General features: G+C 29.7%; 1 protein-coding gene across 4 annotated transcripts in view; it reads right to left on the reverse strand.

Annotated features, from left to right (window-relative positions):
* LOC129981204 (muscle-specific protein 300 kDa-like) overlaps positions 1-18,246 on the reverse strand; it is a 293,675-nt gene that overhangs the window by 274,188 nt on the left and 1,241 nt on the right. For all 4 annotated transcript variants that reach the window (XM_056091946.1, XM_056091947.1, XM_056091945.1 and 1 more), the window contains exon 2: positions 6,195-6,519. In XM_056091946.1, the coding sequence (XP_055947921.1) occupies positions 6,195-6,411 (217 nt within the window). In that variant the 5' untranslated portion in view covers positions 6,412-6,519. The remainder of the gene's footprint in view (positions 1-6,194; positions 6,520-18,246) is intronic.

The following is an 18,246-nucleotide window of genomic DNA, read 5'->3' on the forward strand; positions in this document are numbered from 1 at the left end:
AAACCTTGAGAAGTGTTAATATTATCCTAATATTTTTATCATTTGTAATTTTTTGTAACAAATTTACTTATTTGGCACCTAGACTAACTATTAACATCTTTTAAATCGAATTCAATCCCCTTCAATTCAACGCCTCTTCAAGACCTAGTCAGAAATCCGTTAATAGCATTATTATGTTCAAACGTTCAGATGACGTAGATTAGGAATATGCTATTTTAAAGATTAAAATCTATTGAGAAAATCAAACTTAACCTTTTGATCTTAAAATATTGAGCCAGCAAATAGCTTTCATTTATCTGTCATTAAGCGCCCTTTAGCATAAACATAAGGCTGGAATTTTCAACATTTAAATTTTAATGAGGGTTCAAAGTAAAAAAGAATTTTTACTCTTTACCAATGATACATTTTTTCCTCGCCATTAAATGATATGCAGCTCATCGCCTAGTCATTAAATAATGAATAAAAAAGAACATAAAATAGATATTATATTTGTTTCAAAAATATTTACACAGAGTTATATTTTTTAAAATTTTTAACTGGTCAAACAACAAGTATTAAACAATTTTTTGATAAATAAAATTTATTTTTGTGAGAAACTACATTCAAAAATATTTTAAAGCTGAGACAAACATGAAAATAAAACATTTATAACACATGTAAATAAAACATTGGTTCAAGTTTAGATTTGGGTGCCCTTTCGATTGGCAACAAATTTCAGCGATGAAGCACACTTCTGGTTTCCATAATGTTTTGTTTTCACTGACGTTGCTGTTGGGTAACCGAGCGAAAAATCCCCTTGGCGTCAAAAAACTCGCCAAACAATCAGGGGGCACCCAATTGTAAACTTTTACCAAAATATTTTTATAACATTTTCAAACAGAAAAACAATTATAATTTCCCCTTTAAATTTGATTTTTTAAATAAAAATATTAGACTACAGATAGTTAACTCTCATTGACATTATTTAGAAGTCAAATAAATAACAGCTGTTACAAGTTCAAGAATGAATTTTCAGTACTTCCTAAATTAAGTAATACCCCATCTTTATTTAAAAAAAAAAAAAAAAAAAAAAAACCTGCTGACATTCAAACCAGTTGACTTATGAAGTTCAAATAAAATTCACTAAACTTTATACATAGAAACACTTTAAACACCGTACACTAAATATTGATATAAGTTTTAAAAATACCACACTTAAGTATCTTTTAAAAAGGGTTCTTTAAAAAAAAAAAATTCTCAAGGTGCCGTGCATTTTCTCCTATTCTTAATACTAACGTTAACTCGCAGAACAACTTCGCCGTCATTCATTTATATCAATTATGGAAATACCATAAAATTTTTTAGCAAATTCTCGGCGTAAAATTGCATCAGATACCACAAGATAGCACTCGAAAACCCGTTTGATAATTGAGGTACTTCATGATTTATGACGATTATCTTAGATCACGAAAAATAAATCAGCATTTGCCACCCACACTCTGAAATATAATCAAACTTTGAAAGTTAGTGCATCATCACACGAATATACATATTAATGTAATATAGCAAAGGCGAACGATTATGATCGAATACAAAAGCAATAATTATGGATTTTTCGGTAGGAGGAGAACGATAAGTGGTAAATTATAGGTTTTCTTTGATTTAATAGGAGGTATGGATAAGATGAGACGGCTTTCTCTTCCTACATTCGAGTACTTACTAAGAAATCATCTAAATATCTATTTTCCCTTTTCTTAGCAAATCCATAGTCATGAGGTCAAAATATCCATGGTTTTTAGATTTTTTTAATGTTAATCCTTATACCGACGGCTTTATATTGACGATCATAATATAAATGGTCATATATCGAAAATGGCCATTCGTTTGAATCCATCAATTGGTGTGCCTTCCTGTCGCCAAAAGATGCCAAGTCGTGAGTACCAAAGAACAAGATGCTACTACGGTATATGGAATGGTAAATGCATATTCTAGAAATAATAAGATTTTAAAATAAAAAATATATGTGAATTTTTTTTTGGTAAAAATAAAAATACAAGTAAATTTTAAGCAGCAAATTTTTTTATTACGATTGCTTTATTCACCATTAGTTGGCGTCTCTTCTTATCGCCAAAAGATGCCAAGTCGTGGGCACCAAAGAACAAGATGCTACCAAGATATATGAAATGGTAAATACATATAATAAAATTAATAAGATTTTAAAAATTATATAATTTTTGTTAAAAATGAAAATACGTGTAAGTTTTAAGTAATAAATCTTTAATTATGATTACTTTATTTCATCATTTACAAAACAGCTATCTTGCTTTCTGTCACTGGCGATTTGGCATCCATTGGCGATAAGATAAAATGCCAACTAATAGATATCAAATATGTCGAATTTTAATGTGCCAGTATAATATTGTAGAAAAAATATTTAGAGGAAATTAGAGAATATTTTCTCCAATCTTCTCACTTAATACCAAATAATGACGAATTTTATGTTAAATTTCGTTTTGTAAGGAGAATCCAGCACACATTGATTATTTTCCCGCTGATTGATTGAAACTAACGTTTGAAACTATTGCATGATTTTTGTTATCAATCGTTTGTAATGAATTTTGTTTAACTATCTCATTATGTCTTTGATTCTCGGGTTCACTTACACAGGAATAAACATGGACACAGTACAAAATCCGATATACATCCATAATTCCAGTGATAAAACCATATGTTAAATTTAATTTATTCTGCTTGGTGCGTTTTTGAGCTGTCTGTTTCGTATCCACAAAGATGGACATATTTCCAGTTAACAAATTCCATCCAAAATTTGACATAGACTTATAATCTAAAGACTCTTATCTAAATGTTAAGGCCAAGGCCATATTCTAAATTATATTCTTCTGGCTCAAAGCGTTTTGATAGAGATAAGCTGATAGATTATAATATCGAGAAAGGGATTTTTTTAGTCACTAGAAAGTTTAAATTATGAAAATTTATAAAAATTTCAAAACATTTTTTTCATAATTATCGAATTTTTTCTCTTCATATACTTCACATTCGAAAAAGGAAATACATAAACAAAACGTAATAAAATTTCAATAAGAAAGCTAAAACGATTACACTGCCTAGGATTTCGTTAACTGTAAGGGCAAGCTAAAAGTCATTAATTAAATTATTAATTTAAAAATATTTTTTAAGAAAAGATAATTTTACTTAAATAAAACAATATTGTTTACTTTTTGTTTCCATGGAATTGTGACAAATATAATTTTAGCTTTATCTTAAATTTTGGAAACGTCGTTCTTAATTTAAAAACAAACTGTTCTCCTTATCAATAATCAAGTACTACTTAATTTTTTCGACAGAACGTTATATTAAAGTACTATATATGTTTCATAACAATTCATCATTCATTCTTTTTCATATTCATTCATTTCCTTTGGCCTTCAGTTTCGAAAAAAAATATATTTTTTCCCTGAAACAATACTCAAGTAATGAAAGCAGCAACGAGAAAATGTATAGGTTAAATTAAATCCATTTTACGATGCTACTAGAAAAAGTAATTTATTTTACTCAGTAATAAGAGTTGTTCACTAACGGCAGCCGACTCGTTATTATACGCCATATAATAAATCACGATAATGTTAATAAAAATCCATAAATAATAAATACACGCTTGTTAAATCTCGTATTTATTTATTGGTCAAGGTTTTTGGAATTATCTGTTACATCCAATGAAGATTGTTAGAATTAAAATCATCAATCATGTGTTTAATGTACTGAAAATTCAATGTATGCATTTATATCTAAAAAACCTATGATCAAATTAATTTTTAAACTGTATAGAAAATTCAAAAATCACTTAAAAACGAAGTGGAAAAGTAAATTTTGAGAAAATTATGAAATTAAATTTATAAAGGGCTTGGAAAAAAGATGTTTCGTTATTCATTTTATAGAAGAGGTACAAAAGTAAGTTAAGAATTTTTTTTTTCATTGTAGGTGCATAATTTTTATTAGAAATTATCAGCTTTAATATTGATTACATATAATTTAACATCATACTGAAAGAAACCAGAAATCATAAAATAAAGGGATTTAAAAAATTCCTCGAAAGTTAAATCTGCATTAAAGAAATCAGAAAATTCTTGGTATTTATTCTACGGCATTCTCGGTATTTATATTAAGTACCGGAAAATACCAAATAATATTTAATTCTATTTGAAAAGAGTAAATTAAATATCCGTCATTTTATTTAATTCTGCTTGTTAATCATGGCGTATTTAAATTGTTGACCATAATCCAATGTACAGTCATTGCGCACATTTATGATCTGAGTACTGATAAACTACAGTTTCAGTCAACATTCTGAGCTACATATAAGAGTTCTCCGGCTGGAAATTATTAATTACAAAAAGAACATTGATGGAAGACTATTATGCGAACTTATTACCATCATGTATGGTTTATAGTTAATTAGATGAAATTTCTCCAATTAAAATAAAATAGCTTAATTCCTGGTTGCGAAACCTACTTTAAAATTTCCACAATTAAGTGAAAATGGTCAAGAACGAAAGTATTGTGCCTATGGAAAAGAATAAAGGAAAGCAAGTGCAAATGAAACAAATAATATTTTGGTACTACTATCTGTGAATAATATATGTTGATCATGCGATGCTGCTATCGTAGTATTTGAATAATAAAAGACCCTAAAACTAAAAACTCTTTGAAATTTTTTGACAAGTCAGATTCATAATATTCATATTTATTCAAAAATGTGGCCACAATTGAAAATTTAAGGTCATCTCGTTTGATCTCTCCGTAAAACAAGCTCTGTATCTATAAAACCATTTCTGGCCTCTCATCATCACCACCTATCTGGGTGACTACAGAAAACACTCAAATCACAACATTAAAAAGATGCAAAATTTGACGATTAGGCAAATTAATAACAAGTCGCGGTTTGCCAGAAATAGTGACATTCGCAAAGATCTCAACCTCTTATAGAAAAATATCAACAAAATTCTTTGATAAATTGGATTGAAGCAACAACATCGCTATTAAAGAAATTAACATATAAGACGAATATTTCCGAAGACATCAAGGGATCTTGTAGCCTTATCCTAATATAAAATCTAATTTCAGCTTTACCACGCCAACATGATTCCAGACCTATTTTACCAAAAAATCTCTTACGTAAAATTATACCCTTTTTTTTTCTCTCTAAATAGCGTTAATATTTATTATTACTGTTCAATGTAATTGATTTTCATCTTCTTAAGGTATCCAACTAGGTTATGAGGGAATTAAAAAAAATACTTTAATATCTATGTGATGATTTATTAATAATATAAAGATAAAAATTATGCATAAAAGTGAAATTATTTTATAATATATATATATATATATATATATATATATATATATAGCGTTTTGAAGATAAAATATATTTCGATATAAATTTTTACATTTTCTTACAACAACATGTATTGTTCTAAACAAAAAAAAAAAAAAAAAAAGTTAGTTTTTCATTTTTTTTTTTTTTTTTTTTTTTTTTTTTTTTTTTGCAACATTACATGTGTAACATATCTTAGAGTGTAACCAACTATTATCTAAACATTTTATTCAAAATAAAATTTTCGAAATACACGAAGTTATCTATGAAATTTTCAACAATATTTAAATGAAACAAATCATAAATCTACTATTTTTTGTGATATAATGATACTTGTACAGCAGAATTATGAAGGAAAAAAAACTCATTCTTCAGAAAACGCATTTAAAATTTTTAAATCCTTATAAAAAAAAAGTGTTACTTACATGTCAATGGTTTGTTATAACTTGGCTTCTAATTGCCATAAAGAGAAAATAAAGATATCATTGGAAACAGAAACGTACGTATTTTTTATTTATTTATTTTATTTTTTGATGCTGCGAAAAACAAAAAAAATGTGAATTTTCATCAAAATTTATGTTTTTAACTTAATTGGATACCTTAATGCACAATCACTTTTAAATAATTTCAATACCATACCCTTGCCCTTGCCCTTATTCTTATCATCTGTTCTTTCAGTTCAAGAATCCATCCTTCAAATCGGTATAATCTGTTTTGATCTAAGATTATTATGTCAGATTTGTCAAAATAAGTCAAAGAGTTGACATCGGCGCAGCTCTTATGCTTTCAAGATTACTTGAAAAATGAGATATTAACTACTTACCAGCGAGCTGCTGAATTGTCATACGAAATTCCAGCTCCTTCTCATCAACGTAATCCTGCGACTGAGCAGCGACTATATCGGCAGTGGACGGCGACTGGACATCTGATTCGTCGACACTGTCCATCCGACGCTTGCTCCAGGGATACACCTTGGCACCGGGGGATTCCCTTTTCCGGGGAGTCACCGGAGAAGACCCCTTGGGACGCCAAGAAGCCATGGTCCCCGAGTTAGAATCTCTCAGAAACTGACTAGAACAGAAATCTCTTGCATATCGTCATTCACAATTTCACTCCTGCATTGTGTTTACAATTCAGCTCCTCGCAACCTGAAGGAAAGGAAAACAAAGAGCAATTAGAGGAGACGTAGGAGACAATAAAATTAGAAAACCTCTGTTTGGAGAGGCACGTTTTCTGGATTGAACATTGCGGTGTATTTTGATTTATAGGCGGAAATCAGCGACATTTCATCGACTGTGATAAAAAAACAAGATGGTCTGAAGTGAGTTTCATGTATATAAATAACTTGATTCAGCAGAGAAAAAAAAAGTCTTGGTCGTAAAAATTCTCGGCTAGGATAAACAATTTTATCATAATAAGTGAACTCGAATGGCATTTAATCTTTTTAATGCAGCTTACAATGAGGTAATAATGTGAAAGGAGCTAGGACGTAAAATGTTACATTACAGATCATTGTCAATTTTATTAACAAAGGAACATTTAGTTGGAAAAAAAATTTACCTAACATTGTTTGAAAACTCACAAGATACAGAAGAATGGACTTTTCAGTCCAGGATTTTATTTTACTGTGGTTTGATTCGTAACGTGAGTTGCTGTTCACTTCAGAATACTGATTTAGATGTATGTGTACAACATAATTTCATTTTAATCAAGATCAATTAATTATTTTCTGTTCATTTAAATTCTAACTAAAATTCACTTTTTAATTGTCATTTGCAAGAGATTTTAACAGTTCTCGGGATGCAATAATTGTAACTTTAATTGTCTTAAATTGTTGTCCAGCAATTCTTTAGATCTGGTTCTCACGTAAGTCCCGAAAACTAGAAATATTTCTGAAATTTTAGAATGCCGTGAACTATTTTTTTTAATTTTCTTTTTGCTTCATAGCCTTAGCGGCAAAAGTTGCGGTCGAAATTCGATTCAAGCATGATTTTGGATCCCTTTTTGTACTTCAACTAGACCCAAATTTGATATAAATCAACAATTTTAGTGTCAAGATTCAAAATTAAATATCAAATTACATTTATACTATTTTTGCACTTTTGAATTACCACATTTAAAGCTTGTATAATAACTTTTCTGACAAAGTCCAGAGCAAAAATAGCATTGTTAAGATTCAACAACATTTCAAGATAGGATTTGTTGACGCTATTTATTCAGCTCTCAAGATTTGACAAATGTGAAGTGCGAATTACGTGACACGAGGCCAGTTTATTTTGAAAAGTTGACGATAAACTCTCATCGAAATTAGCCAAATATGGCAGTGTTTCTTTTCTTGAGCCAATTTCAACATTATCGTATTTAATACAATCCTATCTTTGCCTTTGCAATCGCATTTAAGCTTCATATTTTTGTCCCCCTGAGGTAATACACCTATCTATCTGAAGTCGGAAATAAACTGCTAATTTACAAAACTACACTATAATAGTATGAATTTTTGTAATGTTTCATATATAAGTAGGAATAGGTAGACTTATGATCATTATTTTTTCATTTGCTGTTACTAGTTACAAATTAGGAAACGACATAATAACTATAATCTATCTGAATAATATGCTAATCTAGAGTATTAGCATTTATTCAGATCTGCAAGCTCAGAATAAGATGCTAATATGCTTTCCCTTTCAAATTATTATCATTTAGTAAATGACCTGAAAAAGTGCATAATATACTTTTTCTTGACAATAAAAATCGAATTCAGAAGGATATTAATAAATTTTGGATGAGCTATATTTAAATAACAACCTCTAATATATTTATTTCTTTATTTTTCTCCGTCATTGGCAAAACATAACGATAGGTAATTTGCAAAGAATCTAAATGTTATTTTTTATCACGACAATCCTACAACATTTTATCACTTGCTTTAGGGGTCTAAAACTTATAAGAATGAAGCAGCATTTATCCTTAGCATGAGATGGAGTCAAGAGGGACAGAAAGTATCTCCTATAGGATGGGTTATGCCATGGTTAGTTTAGATATATTAACATCCCTTTAAAGAAACACTGGGGGTTTTTTTAGACGGGTCTCGTAATTTTGACCAGCGGTCAGATGACGAGGACGGCACCTCAGCTGCCACAGCCTCTCTAAATTCTGCACACACCAGAGGGAGGGCATCTGGTCAAGGCGGATTCAGCGTGTACTAGACCCGCTTACACGACGGTACTTCAAGTGAATTAAATTTCGAACCTGGAACTCTCGGGCTCCGAAGCCGGGACCTTACCTTGTGTGTGTGTGTGTGTGTGTGTGTGTGTGTGTGTGTGTGTGTGTGTGTGTGTGTGTGTGTGTGTGTGTGTGTGTGTGTGTGTGTGTGTGTGTGTGTGTGTGTGTTGGGAATACTTATTAAACAAAATGAATCTAAATTGTCAGAAGTGATTTTCATAGGACAGTATTTAAATAAATGGTGCTTGTTCTTAGTTATATTAAAGCCCCGGATTAAATAATATCATGACTATTTTGCAAAAATTTAGTAATTTGGAACCTCGGTCAGATGAGGAGGACGGCCAACAGATCAGGCTGTTCCGCAGAACTTAATAGAAAACCTCTTTATTTCTGTACAAAATACTAATTAATTATTAATTTCCCTCCTTCTTAATTTAGTTTAATTAGATTGATGTCCCATTTCGAAATAATACAACAAGAGGATCTCGTAATTTTGAATCATGATCAAATGACAGCAAAAAGGGAGCATCTAAGCCTGCCCTGATCTATCCAAATTTCCACACCATATTAGTTTGAGGAAATTTGATCCTCAAAGCAAGATTAACGTGCAACAAGACTATATATACAACAAATCTTCCTTTTGAATTGAATTGAATTTTGAAAATGAAAGCCACCTTACCGTCAGTTCTCCACGGGTTTCATTTGGAGCATTCTTAAGCGAATAAATAAAAAGCGAGTAAGAAACTTGAGTGAATACCTCCATGCAAGAATCAGAAAATAATAAGAAAAGTATTACATTACTTCAAAAGATTAAGTTTAACATTCGAACATTAGAATAAGTTAACATAAGAATGAAAATTACAAATTAGTCTGGACATTTGAGAAGATCAATTTAAAAAGTGCCAAAGCCTTATTAAGAACGAATAGTTACTCCAATTTAATAAATATATTATCTTTCTTCCTTTCATTTTTGGTAATTCATATAATAGTGGAATTAAGAATCGAATATAAAGTTTTAGATTACAAGGAGACGTTGATGCATTAATAATTCATCCAGAAAATGCATTCTGACCAACATAATATCTGTAGGGAAAAGAATACTTCAAAGATGTATATTTTAAATTGTCATTGGTGGAATTTTCACCACATGAATATTTATACAAAACATATAAGAACATTTTAAAATGTTCATCGTTCATTCTTTTAAATAAGAATCAAAACTGTTCAATATCGTTTGGTCTGTAATCTAGAAATACAAAATAAAATTATTTGATATACTTTTATACTTAAAAAAATTCTCATCAAAACGAAACCAAATTAATGCAAATAATACCCAATTAAAAACCAAATTCAAATTTCATGATAAACTATCAACCTAGTGTTTCAGATCTTCATTTTTATTTTGATACAAAAAAAAAAAAAGGAAGGAAATTCTTGAACTTTTTTTAGAAATCTTGCTTCGAAAAACATATACAAAACGTGACTTGCGAAAGCAATTCTTATAAATATTTGACAATTATACGTCATACTAAGGGCTTTGATGATGTTATACCGACTAAAATTCAAAATGTCCGATTTAGCAACATGCACAAATTTTTATTAAGATAATAATAATTTGACATGTCAAACTTTTTAGGTTAACCTACTTTCTGAAGATTGCCAGATGTAACTGTATTCGTTACATGTATTTAGAAAGATTTTCTTAATTTTAATTAGATTAAAAATTAATTAATGTTTTAAGGCTTAATCTAAATAATCTAGATACCTTATCATGGAAAGATAATCGGTATGCCACTTTAAAAATTTAACTATTCTATCATATCTTTTTTCAGTACAATTTTTTCTTTAAATTTAGTAAATTTTTGAGAATTAATTTTAAGCACATAATTTGTTACAACGGGTTTTATAATTATAAAGAAACTCAAACTAATTGTACTATTTCATCAAATCTTTTAAAAATATACCTTTGCCAATGTTAAAATTAAGATTAAAAAAAAATTACCTTTTCTGAACTTTAATTCCAAAATTACATTTTCATTTTTGCTTTACATAATGATAATGCTTTAAAACTGAGATTTTTGTCTCTAAATAGCGGGTGAAAAAATTATAGGCACAAAATATAACAGATAATACATTTAAGCCAAAATAAATAAAAAGACAAAAGTTAAAATTAAGACACGATGTTTCGCACTAGAGTTTCACTATTTCAGCTACAGATTTTTTTTTGTTTGTTTGTTTACGTAAAAATTTTACACAATTTATTATCTTATAATTTTAAGAGTTCAGTGATCTTTTTTGCAATACATTTTTTGCGGTTCCTTTCTAAATTACTGAAATTCCAGCTGAAATGTTAGATTTTTTTGTTCGACTTTAAATAGATTAATATTAATACAAAATACCCAAAAACATTGATACAACATCTACACGATCTTGTACGACATTTAGAATATCAAACTATAACCTTTAATTTCTTCTGTTGAAAGGAATCGGAACAAAAATCATCAATAAAATATTAGATGAATCAGATAGTTATATAATAAGATTAACCCTTAGCACTCGGAAAAGTAATTCGATGTATAATTTTTCAATTACTACAAGAACTACTTTATTGCACCGTACAATATATATTTGTTTTAAGCTGAATTTCCCCGAAAAATTAATCTACATCTTCTCACCATTATACAGATATTTTTAACAATCAAAATTTAAAAATATGAATAAATAAAAAAAGCATCAAAATAATGCACTGTCTAGAATGGTGCCTGAAAGGAGCCATCCGAGAACAATGGGTTAAAAATAAAAAGAGTAAAAACAATGAAATTTCAATACTATTTCGCTACACAAAATTAAAAACATGTATAACTGACCTATTGAAACCATCTATCTGTAATCAAATAAACAAGTGAAAATAATTTACATTTCTTTGGTTATATTATAAACAGTTAATTGTATTTATTTACTTTCCACAATTTCATATTGAAAGAAGATTTGTGACAGTCACTAGGCTTTTGAACCACGGAATCCTAGGTCTCAAGCCCGATTCCACGGAAAATCTGCTGCCGATACGGGTTATATGCACTTCAAATTCACGAGAATAAAACACTCTCAATATGGTATGGTGCGGATTAGTTTAGTTTAGTTCAGTTCAGTTCAGTTCAGTTCAGTTTAGTTGTATTAACGTCCTGTTTGAAGCAACACTAGGGCTATTTTGGAACGGACCTCATAATTTTGAACCGCGGTCAAATGACGAGGACGACACCTGAGCTGGCACACCCCTCTCCACACCACACTACACCAGCGGGAGGACGTTTGGTCAGGACGGATTTAACGTGCAACAGGCCCCCTTACATGACGGTTCTTCGGTGGAATCGGGTCTCGAACCTGAAACCCTTCGGTTCCGAAGCCGCGGCCTTACCACCAGGCCACCGCGGCCCTTGGTATGGTGGGGAAGTTTGAAGCAAGAGATTGAAATCTTATTTGTCTCTTTATCATCTGATAATGGTTCAAAATGACGAGATCCTGCCCAAAATAGCTCTCATAGTTTCAAAGTGGGAGTTTAATGTAACTAAACGAAACAAAAGAGATACCAAGAATCGAACGTCCTCGACCTTATACGTTGTAGAAGTTTTGAGAAGGGGATTGCCAAGAGCGAAATTCGAGAAGGGAGGGGATGTTGAATTAAATATTCTCTAACTAACCTAAACTAAACTGACGGAAAAAATCAAACTTTATGAACCTGGTGTGGGTGGAAATTTAGAGAAGGGATATGCCATCCCAGGTGTCCTCCACATCATATGATCAGGGCTTAAATTTACGAGATCCTTTCCAAAATAACATTTATGTAGCTTTAAAATGAGATCATATTCTAACTAAACTAAGGGGGACGGATGCCAATAATTCAAAATGTCAGTGTTCCCCAAGAAAGAACAACTGTTCACTCCAGAAATGAAGAGATTTCGAACCAAGTTCTGACGAAATAATCTGTTCTACTGCTTGTATTGAGGTGCAACAGGTCCTGGATGGGGTCCAAACGATTTTAAGATCACCCAGGAGCGGTAATGACGTAACGTTAGGGAATAACCTATATCTCAGTTTATAAAAAGAACATTTGTAAACCTCTGAGGTTCTGAGCAGTCTATTTAAAGCCGGGTTCTTAACAACAATATCGCGTTCCAAAACCCTTTTACCTACTGGGATGTTTCGAAGAATATTAAAGGAGTGAGATTTTGAATGAGAATAATACGTGAGTTACGCTAAATATATTTTTTGTGCTTGTAGTTAGAAAGTATGTAGCTGGATTTGAAGAATATCCAAATGCTCCCATTTGATATTATGAACAATTGCGCTTGCAAAACGGGCGGTTTTTTTTATTATCTTATTGTGAAGATTACTCATTTCAAAAGGGATGAAAATTTAGATGTTTGAGCTGAACAGAATTGGGGATTTGGATAAATTCAGATGAATTTATGAGGAAGTCAGCTGAGCATTTTGTCTCAAAGATATAGTGATGGAGGGATATAGATATCTTGGGTATCAATCTTAGGAGGAAGTCACAGAAGTTTATATCACTTTTTAACCCCTTAATCGGTATGACCATGCATCATTCGAGCAACAAATTGTTGCTTTTCAAACTCATTAGTTGAAGTAAACCATTCAAAATTGCTATAATCCGATTCATTTTTACATATAATCCGCAAAAACCCAAAATATTCTTTGGAATATTAATTCATTCAGTAAGAGACATCACACTCTCGATGAGGAAGATATTATGTAACAAATATTTTTTTTTAAAGCAAAGCAGTTAAGGGGTTAAAGCAAATACAATAAGGGATGGAAAAATAGTATCATGCCCTAATTGACTTTTAACCCTTCTTACGACAGTGAATATCCAGATCTGCTTCTAAATTGGTACGGAATATCGATTTGGATTTAAGTGAACAATTAACGATGATTTGTTTGGTTTTTAAGGGACAAAAGCCTTCTCCGGCCATGCTATTCCGGAGTTAAAAATGAAAATTTCAATCGCTTCATAAAAATTTTATTAACACTTTATAAGTTAACATAATATTTGTTAGATTTTTCAACAAAATTACACATTACATAGCATGAAATATTTCACTTAGCGCCTTCGATTTTAACTTCGTTAAAAGAAACAAAATGCATTTTTGGATTGCAAGAAACATCTGGTAATGACATTTCAAATAGGACATGTAATCTTCGTTTACGGTTTTTTTACGGACGATACGGTATTTAACACACTTTACAGCACCAGTTTATGAATACAACAAATAAAAATAAATTTCAACTTTCTTCAATATAAAATTATTCCTCCCTTTGGGAATTTCAAAGAAAGTACGTCGCTTTATTGATTTTTTCTTTTCAGGAAATTCCAGCATGGTGATATCATTATTCGGAGAAAATTCCGAATAATGGCTAATGTCATTATATAGTACATAAATGTAATATGATAAAAATAAACATCTAAACTTTTTTGTATCCCTAAATTATAAACCATTCTTAACTAAAAATTTTCAAAAGATTTAATTTTTAGAATAAAACTGCGTTGATATATTCATCAATATCTGCCATAATTTTTTAAATAGAACAAAAGACAACATCTTATTCAAATCTCCATTCTATGAAAAGACAGAAAATGGGGGAAGGGAGGAGGAATCAGAAATCAATCATCGCCATTCGTCAATTTGCCATATTTCTTTCTTACTTTCATTTGTAAGAGGCAATTACCATTTCAAAACTCGTTTGATTACCATTGTGAGTTAAATTGATTCATTATGCAGCCAAGAGAAAGAGAATCGGCAAAAAGCAAGTTGATAGGACAAGACAACTAAACCTTTGATTTAACCCTCATTACCCGAGAATCATCACACAAAAGCAACGATTACCCGACAGAGGAGGAAGTCATCAAGGAAAATGATTAGTCGGCTTGTTTCCTTTATGACACCTGGATGTATGCAGACACTCGTGAGGTATGACAAGTCGCTCACGATAGATTGAAAACCGATTCTATAATTTTACTATTGGATTTAATTTCCTTTTTAAAAATTAAAAAATATAATTTTTTACTTTCTTATACGCGAAGTATAAAAGAGAAAATATTGTTGTAAAGAAAAAAAACAAAATAATAATAATAATAATTTTGACGATTTCTATGTTCCAGACCTGTCTGAATCAGTAAATACATTTTTGGTGTTATGTCTGTCTGACTATAGACACGTTACAAGAATCAAATTTTTGTATACGGAGTTTAGACCAACTTTTAGAGTTTTGCCAAATTTTAGACAAAATTTATTGAAAGGAAGTCCGTCTGTCCAGTTATCCAAATACAACTCAACTTCATACCTACAAAACATAAGGAACTATGCATATAAAATTTTGTATACAGGTTTAATATCTATAATGCAAATTCTTAGCAAATCTGAACTAAATCTATTAACCCCTTAACTGTTTTATTTTCTTTACTATCTAATAATAGATACCTTCTATTTTGATTCAAATGGAAATCCATTGAATACTTGACTTATCTATGTATTCGAAGTAATTTTAATACTGAATTATAATCGTTATGAATGGTTTATTTTTTGCTTACAACTATTAAAATTCGATAAATCGATGCACGTATGGCACTCGGGCAAAACATTTGAAAGATTGACAGTCTGGCGGTCCGTACTTTCACTTATACGTAAAAGCAATAGTTAATGAATAAATGAAACTTGATAGGGGATCTTATGTCAGTAATTGTAATTCTATGCCATATTTTGATTTAAATCCACTGGGAAAAAAGTGTCCAAAATACGTGTTCGATTTTCGAGAACTTGTGAATTAACCCTTTAAAGGGCCATTTTTTTCTAGTCATATTATGTTAAAATACTTTTAGGCGTGAGATTAGAATAAGAAAAGGGACTCATTTAGCTTATTAGATAAATTTAATTTGATTAATTAATAATTAAGTGACAAACCAAGACACATCATTTTGTGTGAGATAAAGAACTAAAGCATCTAAGTTTCTATATTTCTAAAAAAATTTGTCAGAACGTATGCCAACCTAGATAATTTCATACAAAGATTGATAAATTGGGTGGGAAGCATACTTCCCATGGCCTTAGAAAGGGTTAACTACATGCCTCAAATTAATCGTCACGATAGATTCAGAGATCTACATTTGTCAGAAGAGATCTAATTTTATAGATTCAGATTGTCAATAGTCAGATTGTCAAAGATCTACATTTTATAACTATTAACCCCCAATGCCATGCAAGGTATTCAAAGCCATACCGAAGGCTCACAATTTTATGCAGTAAGAGATGGATAGCATATTCATTATAAAGTATGCGAGAAATTTTAAGAAGACCACACCCGCTACTTTTTTTTCTTTATTTTTTAATTCATCTGGAATATATTCCCTTCGACTTTTTCGTTTGTTTAGACTTTACGATGCCTTCACACTATACTAAGGAGAAAGAGAGAGAGGATCATGCATTTCAGACTTCTTATTTTTGACTGACGAGTCAATAGCTATTCACTATTTCAAAATCAAGACCACACATGGAGTATCATTTATTTTGCTTGACATCGTCTCACATGTACATATATGGGTAAGAAAACAAATGGTCTACCCATGGACGAATTTACTTCAACAAATTTGGTGTGCAGAGCAGGTTCTAAAATTAACCCTGCATTCATATAAGCATGAATATAAATGGATAGCATTCAATCTTTCGGTGGATTTGGTTCAGTTCAAATTTCATGCACAAAGATGGGCAGACAAATTCCGCCTATAATTCCATAGAATCTACCATTTTGTTATAAAGCTCATATATTTTTGAATTCTTTGCATTTTCATGTTATTTTATTAACAGACATAACAGGTTTCCGCCCCCACCCACCCACCTACAGATTTATTGGAGAAAGGGTATGTGGAAGTTCATCGAAATCTCGAGGTTCAACTTTTGTGGAACTTTTAGTATACTCGCAAACAAAGAAAATAAAAACGATCAACATTGTTTACACATGATTACGTAAGTTATTCAAACTTAAAATAAACTCATCCTTTCCATGACATAACTGCTTTTATAAATATTTCTTAACAAAAGTAAAAGCATAGTACAACTTTTATTTTATTTTATTGGATAAGGATGTAATATAAGTTAGTTAGAATTTCACTTTTATTTACATTATTATACATCTGGGAGGGGGGGGATAAATACTGTATGAAATTCAACTCATTATCGGCTGCTATGGTAAAATTGCATTTCATCCATTATATCTATTTCTAGCTTGAAGTTTAAACTAGTTTCATGTTTATTAATGAGTTAATCAGGAATATAGCATCTAGAATAATACTGCAGAGAAGTTTTTCTTTTCTTTTTTATTCTTTTAGTTTATAACTGAAATAAACTAAACACTTTTTAAATATCATTATTATATTTTAATAATTAAAATTCATTTTCATTTTAAACTATTGTATGGCAATTATCTTTACTATATTTTGCTCAATTCAAAAAATTATATTGCCAATTTTTTAAGAATAAATTTCATCAACAGCTATGATAGCTTGTATTCTGCAGTTCAATTTATAACAAGAATTTTTTTTTATGAATTATGAAATTATACTTATAAATTTGATCTAACTGGTTTCATTTATAAAAAAAATATACAAATAAACTTTTCAATAAATAAAGATTAGTTACATGATATAATATTTTACATATTTTGGATGTTGTCAAAAAATAATTCATAGACAAAAAGAATATTTTTAATGCATAAGATAATGTTTTTGAAATAATATATATTTTATATATATATATATATATATATATATATATATATTGAAACTTTTATTCAAACACTGAAGGAAAAAGTGAAGTAATTTATTTATATTTGCAAATATTGCAATAAAAAATTATAAAATTTCTTTTATTTTATGAATAATTTTTAAATGGCTGTTTTTTAATTCTAAATCAAATAATATGTCTAACAATGAACAGTAACACATAATTTTACTATTAAAATATTCAAAACCATTTCTAGTCATTTTTGTTTGGTTAGTTTAAAATCTTTAGTTTACAATACTTAACACCTTATATAATGTAAAACATATTTTTCACATTGCATACACATACTGAAAGAATAATTTTCATGGGAAAATGAATTGGATTCATAAAATGCATAATTTGATTTAAGGTAACTGATTACTTTCTCATATGAAAAGTTATATAATAACAACTGATATAAATCTTATTATTTACAGCAACAAAATAACACTCTTATTAAAGAAAAAGTATTATATTAGAAAAATGTAGCTTTTATATAAAGATATTTTAAATGAAAAATATATTTCATTTAAATGAGCACACTGTTTATATACATGCAATCAATAAACTGATACATGCATCTTTTCATAATTTAAAACATGTCAGTCATAATATTATGACATGAATAAAACATTATGACAGAAAAAAATATCAAGCACTAATGCATTTTAATTTCGATCTATTTGCAATTAAAGGGAGGAATTGGCTTCCAACAAATTCAAAATTAAATTACTTACACAATCCTCATTTCTTTTACTTTGAGTTGACATTTCGATAATATACAGAAATTAGCTTTTAATTAGAAAATAAAATTTTGCAATC

The sequence above is a fragment of the Argiope bruennichi genome, chromosome 8 (assembly GCF_947563725.1).
Source record: "Argiope bruennichi chromosome 8, qqArgBrue1.1, whole genome shotgun sequence".
Lineage (NCBI taxonomy): Eukaryota > Metazoa > Arthropoda > Arachnida > Araneae > Araneidae > Argiope > Argiope bruennichi.